At 37.8% G+C, this 7,860-nt stretch overlaps 4 protein-coding genes across 4 annotated transcripts in view; all 4 read right to left on the bottom strand.

The window, feature by feature from the left end:
- Nucleotides 1–538: 538 nt before the first annotated feature.
- Nucleotides 539–1,154, bottom strand: CBG18576 (the record flags this gene model as incomplete). The annotated part of the gene is made up of 3 exons (XM_002638326.1): nt 539–653; nt 819–1,017; nt 1,082–1,154. 3 exons carry the CDS (start codon nt 1,152–1,154, stop codon nt 539–541), a joined length of 387 nt encoding a protein of 128 aa, XP_002638372.1.
- A 592-nt stretch (nt 1,155–1,746) lies between these two features.
- Cbr-cyn-3 lies at nt 1,747–4,671 on the bottom strand (the record flags this gene model as incomplete). Its single annotated transcript, XM_002638327.1, has 3 exons — nt 1,747–1,941; nt 2,580–2,831; nt 4,603–4,671. 3 exons carry the CDS (start codon nt 4,669–4,671, stop codon nt 1,747–1,749), a joined length of 516 nt encoding a protein of 171 aa, XP_002638373.1.
- A 693-nt stretch (nt 4,672–5,364) lies between these two features.
- Nucleotides 5,365–6,396, bottom strand: CBG18578 (the record flags this gene model as incomplete). Its single annotated transcript, XM_002638328.1, has 3 exons — nt 5,365–5,559; nt 5,776–6,027; nt 6,325–6,396. 3 exons carry the CDS (start codon nt 6,394–6,396, stop codon nt 5,365–5,367), a joined length of 519 nt encoding a protein of 172 aa, XP_002638374.1.
- Nucleotides 6,397–7,267: 871 nt separating this feature from the next.
- Nucleotides 7,268–7,860, bottom strand: part of CBG27306 — a gene marked incomplete at both ends in the record, with an annotated part of 2,833 nt that continues 2,240 nt past the window's right edge. The window contains one exon of the mRNA XM_045238471.1: nt 7,268–7,543. Coding sequence (XP_045100116.1) covers nt 7,268–7,543 — 276 coding nt within the window. The remainder of the gene's footprint in view (nt 7,544–7,860) is intronic.

The raw sequence follows: 7,860 nt of genomic DNA, 5'->3' as shown, positions 1-7,860 counted from the left end.
TAACTTTGTTCATAGACAAGATACAGTATTCCAAATAATACCGTTTTGTAGTACTCGTGGAGCTCTATCATACCTGATTGGTTCGAAAACATTGATTCTGAAAGAAGTTATGGCAGGGCCCGCGAAGGCCCGGCAAAGGCCCGGATTATAAGTATGGTTTTTATAATAATTCAAATATTTCTCGAAAAGAAAAAATTACAAAAAAGATTGCAATTTTTATTAAAAATTCATTTGAAGCTAGACATTTTAGGAAGTTGTAGAACCAAACAATTTGTATTAATAGTCAATTTTTAGGCAAAAAATAAGACACACTAAAAAAATTTCCGTAAAACCTGTATTAAAAGGGCTCCATACTGTCAACTTTGAGCTCAATTATCTCGGTTACTGTAAGAGATATCAAAAATCTGTCAACTGATAAAATATTGGTGATATTATGATGAACATTTTATCAATTGACACATCTTTGATATCTTTTACAGGAAATGAGATAATTGAGTTTAAAGTTGATAGCGTATATAAAAATACCGAAACATTCAATTCACAGTGGAAAAGCACAATGTACAGTCATTGTAATATTAGCATTCGCGCATGTTCCATTCCTCCATACCGTCCATTTTCCATCCGATGTCTTTCTAGTGTTATAGGTGAAAAATCTGGAAATTTTAATTTAAATTTTTTTTCAATATCAATTTTTAGTAAATCCTCTAATTTCAACATTTTTAGATCATTATTCATATTTTGTTCGCAAATTTGCATTTTCAAAATTTTTAAAAATTTTTAAATTCAAAATTTTTTTCAATTGTTTTTTGAATTCCCACCTATTACAGTATCTATAGACCGTGGGCTTCTTCGATATCACACTATCCCTTTCAGCACCATCACACTCTATATCACATTCCACAAAAACATTTTCAGCCGAATTTCCAGAAAAACTACAATTCGCTGGACTTAGACCAGTCTGGTCCGCATTTTTCGATAATTTGCAGCCTTTTGAGAGACATTGGAGAGTTCGAGGTTCTAAAAAATTCGAAATTTTTGGAAAAAAAATAATTTTCACTGTTAAAATTTAAAAAAAAATTACCCCATAAATACAAAAAATCGGCTGGAAAAATGAATGAAATAAGAAAAAGGGAGAGGAATACAAGAATTTGCATATTCGGGAAAAATGAAGATTAGCAATGTTGACGAATTCTAGAAGATTCCATTTTCAGATTAGCAAAATGCAAAAAATCCGGTTTCTCTCCTCCTCCTCTCGCCCTCTCGCTCTCTGCGTCTCTCCCCACAGTTCATATACGCCCTCCACCCCTCTTTCCCAATTCGTACGCGTAGCCGAGTGGTTAGTGGCGCCGCCCACCAAACCACTGGTGGGAAGGATTGCTGGTTCGACTCCCCTTGGTGGCAGAGTCCCTTCCTCTTATTTATAAGCGGCTTCCTCTTTTCTTTCACAAATTGTCCGCTTGGTGTTGTGGTTAGTGGCTTTGCCTACCGATCCACCGGGAACAGGGGTTGTTGGTTCGACTCCCGCTAGCGATGATCGATTCTTTGTACAGTGTCCGAGGCTTTCTGGCCCGACGTGGCCTGAATAAGGCTGTAACCCAACGTTTCGGGCCGTTAGGCAGAAGATGGATGAATTAGTGCAATGTCTGAGCTTTATTTTAGATCTTTAGAAAAGAGAAACTCAAAAAGAAAAGAAATAAATACTGAAAATTTAAGTAGACATTCAAAATTTAAGAAAGAAACTGAAATTTAAAGTTGTCCACAATCGGCGATGGCGCAGTCCTTGAGTGGCTTTCCGGACTGAGATCCGTTCGATTCGACGGCCTTGACGACATCCATTCCTTCGACGACACGTCCGAAGACGACGTGCTTTCCGTCGAGCCACTCGGTCTTGACGGTGCACAGGAAGAATTGCGATCCGTTGGTGTTTGGTCCGGCGTTGGCCTGGAAATTAAGGGTGAATTAGGCGGGAAAATCGGAATTTCAGGGATTTCTATTATTCTGGAGGTGATTTTTGCGGACTCAAACGTCAATAAATAGGCCTAAATGAAAAATTACCAAAAAAAAATCCGAGAACTTCGAGGTCCGAAAATTAGTTTTTAATCAGAAATTTTTGGCAATTTTTTAAAGATTCAATTTATTCCGCATGAAAATTGGGCGGGAATTTTAAAACTTGTCCCCAAAAGTCTCTCAATCTAAGATTCTGGGGGTGGTTTTCCAGGTCGGAAACATCAAGAACGGGTCTAAAACGCCAGAAAATTGCTAAAAATCTGATGGTTTTGGGTAAAAAATGTGTTTTTGACCAGGATTTTCTGCGATTTTTCCCAATACTTTCGATTTCGACAAAAAAACTCATGATTCGTCTCAGAAGCTGAAAAATTACCGATTTTTCGCTCGGAATACTCATCTTCTGGCTTCAAAATGGCTCTTTTGAAAAAAGTATTTTTCTGAACCAATTTCACAGCTTTTGGGGTCTATTTTTCCTTTAGTTTCAACGATTTTTAGCCAGATTTCCATCGATTTTTGATTATTTTATCATCCCAAAATGCTCAACTTTCCTCGAATTTTTAGCTCAAACTCACCATAGAGAGAACTCCTGGTCCGGTGTGCTTCTCCTTGAAGTTCTCGTCTGGGAACTTCTCTCCGTAGATGGATTCTCCTCCGGTTCCGTTTCCGCGGGTGAAGTCTCCTCCTTGGATCATGAAATTTGGAATGATTCTATGGAATTTGGATCCCTTGAAATGGAGTGGCTTTCCGGACTTTCCGGTTCCCTTCTCTCCAGTGCAGAGGGCACGGAAGTTTTCAGCCGTGTTTGGGACGATGTCATTGTAGAGCTGGAAATGTAAAATTTAGAATTGGAGCCAAAAAATACGAAAAAAATTAGCTCGAAATTGAGATTTTCCAAGCTCAAATACAGCTTTTTCTTGCTCAGGTAAACGATTCTGAATTAGATCTGACTTCATTCGGAATTAGATCGAATAACTCGAAATTCTGAATTAGATCTGAGTTCATTCGGAATTAGATCTGGACTAGATCTAATACCGAAGTTGCCACGAGAAATGCGCCATCAATGACTCAGCTGCCGCGGATGAATTATTTTGTTTTTTTGTTGTCCTAAATTTTTTTCGTCAGGAAAATGGGTTTTTCTCTCAACTTTTGCTTTTTTTTCGCTCAATTATTTAAACTATATTTTCTGGAACATATTTTAATGTGTTGTGCACTTTTTGCAAAATTTTAGGTGAATTTTTTTTTAGGAACAACTGAATATTCAAAGTTCAATTTATAGAGAAGACAGTAATTCTATGAACCGACAAAATACGACGATTTTGAAGATTTTAAATTCGGAGAAACCTCTGCAGGTAAGATAATTTTTGCCCTTTTCAGCTTAAAGGATTACGTAAAAACGATGCAAGGAATCACCGAAAAAAACAAGAAAAAAATAGATGATAAATTTCTCTGATAGTGAGCTCAATTTACACAAGTCCAGAAGGTCTTACTTCCGGAAACTGCGTCTCGCCGTGAGCAGGTTAGTTTTCGAAAGTCTGGTGGACAAAGAAACATGCGTGAAATTGCAGGCTCTCAACCGAATGTGGCATGACCCGATTAAAACTATTCAAAAATTTGCTCTGATGAATTTATTTGGATTTGCAAAGATTTGAGTACGGAAATTATATTGAAATGGCTCAAGTAAGTTTATTATCGACATCACAAAGCCAAAAACTTCTTTTTTCAGTTAAATCAACATTCATGTCATAAAGAATATCCATCTTATCTACAACCGGAAACTATGACAAGAGAATTTTCAAAATCGAAAATATGCACGAGCGGAAGAATTCGAATTGAGATGTTTTTTTCATAAATTTTGTCACGTTTTCTTATCTCATAGTTCCCATTATTCTCGCTGATCTCATCGTTTTCTTTTTTGCTGATCCCATTCATTCATTTGTATTACACCCCTCATTTTCGTTCCGATTTCCTATTTCTACATTTTAATCAACCGTTTTTCTTTTTCTCATACTTGTTCTGTTTTCTTTTTTAATAAATTTTATTATAAATAAAGTGAATGGCGTTGAAAAGAAAACAAAATTTGAAAAGCGCGCGCTACGATGCTCCGAAATCCCGCTGGTCTGTTCGGAATTAGATCTAATTCGTTCGTAGTTCATTCGGTGTTCGTTCGGAATTAGATCAGCTAAATTCTGTATTAGATCATGCCACTTCTATTTACGAACGAACCCAGATCTAATTCCGAATGAAGTCAGATCTAATTCAGAATCGTTTACCTGAGTGCTTTAAAATTGCATTTCAGTTTATTTATCGTGAAAAAATCCGAAAAATTGAATCATTTTGAGCTCAAAGTAGTGAAAAAACGAGCATTTCTAGCTCAAAAACCGATTTTTTGGTGTAAAAATTGCATTTTTCAGTTTATTTTTCGTGAAAATCCGGAAAACGTGAATAATTATGAGCTCAAAAATCATATTTGTCTTCTTTCGAGCCCAAGAATAAGATTTCTAGCTTAAAAACAAGATTTTTGGCTCGGAAACCGATTTTTCCCTTTCCCTGCGTTTTCCGCCTCAAAATCCATTTTTCCTGCCTCATGTCTCTCACCTCCATGACGATACGCCCGGAGGCTTTTCCACCGATGGTGATGTCGAAGAAGACGCGTGGGCGGGTCATTTCTGTAACAATTAAAGAAATTATGAGATCTTGGAGAGAAAAAAAAGGGGGAAAATCGATTCAGAACTACGAAAATCGGGGAAATCAAAATTTCGGTTTAAAGGAGCGGAAATTCAAATTTTTGACAAACATCTGCTATTTCGATTCTAACAAGCAGCTATTTTCACTGAAAAACTGACGAAAAATTGCGAAAAAAGCTCGAAAAAGGTTATTTTTCATTTTAATCTTTTTCAACCTAAATTTCACTATTTTTCCGAGAAATATGCAACAATTCCAACTGCAAACCGCTTCTAAACGCTGAAAATTCAGTTTTCCATAACTTTTTTACAGGAAAATCCATCAAAAACCGGTTAGAGATGAGCGAAAAAAAGACGTACTTTGGCACCGCGGACCTCGTCAGCAAACGCGCTCCATTAAGAAAATGAGAGCGCCGTTCAATTTCGATTTTGCGCGAGGGGAAAGATAGGTTTCAAATCGGAAAATCAACGAAATTCGATGAAAAAAAAACAATATTCGACCATAAGAAATCAGTTAAAAATTACTTTGCCCCCAAGCAATTTATGATGATCAACGTAGTTCAGCAGGATACGAGTAAAAAGTGAAATACAATAAAAGTCGTAATGGACGAAATTAAATATAAAAATCAGGGGAAGAAAGTGAAAATCGGGGGATGGTTCTCATAGAGAATATAATTTAGAGTTGACCGCAGTCGGCGATCATGCAATCGGCCTTTGGCTTTCCGGATTCCGTTCCGAACGACTCGATCTTCTGGACAATGTCCATTCCTTGGGTGACACGGCCGAAGACGACGTGCTTTCCGTCGAGCCAGGCGGTCTTGACGGTGCAGAGGAAGAATTGGGATCCGTTGGTGTTTGGTCCGGCGTTGGCCTAGAAATTGGAATTTCAGAGATTTTGAGGGTTTTAGAGGTGGTTTTTGGGGTCAGAAAAGTCAACAACGGCAAAAATGCCAGATTTTAGTCAAAACATTGGCAAAAAGACGAGGATTTCGACCAGAATTTCACACTTTGCAGAGCTATTTTCTGGCGAAAATAAATGCCATGAGGCATAATTCAATCTGAATTTTCCTCTTTCCGTCAAACTCACCATAGAGAGAACTCCTGGTCCGGTGTGCTTCTCCTTGAAGTTCTCGTCTGGGAACTTCTCTCCGTAGATGGATTCTCCTCCGGTTCCGTTTCCGCGGGTGAAGTCTCCTCCTTGGATCATGAAGTCTGGGATGATACGGTGGAATTTGGATCCCTTGAAGTGGAGTGGCTTTCCGGACTTTCCGGTTCCCTTCTCTCCAGTGCAGAGGGCACGGAAGTTATCGGCGGTCTTTGGGACGATGTCGTTGTAGAGCTGAAAAGAGAAAATTGAGAACTTTTGAGCTCAAAAACATGGGCTTTTCACTCGAAATCTAAATCTTTTTAGCTCAAAAACCAGATTTTGGGCTTGAAAATGGCATTTTTCAGTTCGACTTCCCGCTTCTTCTGCCTCAAACTCCGGGTAAATTCGTTTGATGTTGAGCTCAAAAACGTGATTTTCTGTCGAAATCCAGGCTTTCTAGCTCGAAAACCAGTTTTTCTGGCCTTAAACTCGAATTTTCAGCTCATTTTCCCGCTTTTTCTGGGCCAAAATCCACGTTTCCAGCCTCACCTCCATGACGATACGTCCGGCAGCTTTTCCTCCAATGGAGATGTCGAAGAAGACGTTCCAGCGGCCGCTCATGTTGGTGATTGGAAATTACTGAAAAAAGATCGAAATTTTAATAAGAACGGCGAAGAGAACAATGATAAGATGCATAAGAGATAAGAGGGAAACAGCGCTCCGCAGCGACAAAGCGCGAGGTTTTCGAATTTAAAATCAGTCGGAAATCATTGAGAAGGCGGTGAAATGCATTGTGAAGCGAAACAACTTTGAAAAACGATTAATTTTAGGCCAGATAAACAACTTTTTTGAATATTTTTTCGATTTTGGCCTAAAATCCAAGGAAATTTCCAATTTTTCCGCCTAAAATCGACGCGCTAGCCACTCAAAATGCTTTCCACCGAATTCTCCGCAAAATTTCAGACCGAAATGACCAAAAAATTCCGAAAAATGACAAATTTTAGGCCCAAAAATGGCTCAAAAATAGGCCGTTTGCTTCTAGAACTTTCCGAAGTAAACAAGTCCGCAATACACCACTGCGTACTCGCACACCGAACCCTACGACACACCAGACTTGACGCGCAGTAAACAATAATAAAAATGAGGGGTTCAAGTAGACTGTTTTGGGGTTTAAATGATACAGAATTTTTGATAAAGTGATAAAGAGATGATAAAAATTAGACAGTAAAAATTACGGTGAGAATTAGAGAAAAAAAGTGGAAAAACTGGTTTTTTATTATATTAAAAGGCAGTGTAAACTAAAAATGGGGTGAGAAGAAGGGTTTTTTGTGATTGAAGTAACCGATTAGTAGTCTAAAATTGATCAAAAACCAGAAAAAAAAAATCGAAAATCCGAAGAAAAAGAGAAAGAAAAAGACAAAGAATTTATTGAAAAAAGAATCAACAAGGTAACAACAACAATAACAGTAAGGACAGAAAAAAAATTTAAAAATCAAGCCGAATTTGATTTTCTTTCGATTTCGGTAAAAGAGTAAATGAGCCTGGGTCCACGTTGCATCCAATTGTTTTCAGGTAATCCCAATTTCCTGAAGAACCTGATCTCGAAAAAATCGTCAGAATCCGGAATGGGACATCGAAAAGTATCGAAAAATATATAATCCGGATAAAATCTGGCGCCACATTTCTTCAGGAAGTTTTCAAATGTCACACCTCTTGTGACTTCCGTATCTATGCGCCAGTATTTCAGATGAGGTGATTCGAGGAGAGCCTGAAATTTTCTAATCATGATTTTTTTTTAATTTTGTGAGCCAAAAAATGGCGCGAAATTCAAATTTTCTAACCTTAAAGGTGGTGTGCGGTGAAAATTTTTATTGCTTCATTTTGTACAGAAATGCATGTAGATTGACATAAAAATAAAGAAAAAATTCAAAAAAAAATCCTTCATTGAGAAAAACGCATCGAAAAATACGCTAAAAGCCCTTAGGGACGAGCTTTTTTTCTAGGCCGCCCGGTGAGTAAAAGCGCGCGAATTCAAACTTTTGAAATTTTTCCGCTCGTTTTCACTTTTTTCGGTTTTTTCAAGAG

The sequence above is a fragment of the Caenorhabditis briggsae genome, assembly GCF_000004555.2.
Source record: "Caenorhabditis briggsae complete genome, chrV, whole genome shotgun sequence".
NCBI classification, from domain to species: Eukaryota; Metazoa; Nematoda; class Chromadorea; order Rhabditida; family Rhabditidae; genus Caenorhabditis; species Caenorhabditis briggsae.
Note: the sequence above shows the minus strand (reverse complement) of the source record. Positions and strands in the feature narration are given on the sequence as shown.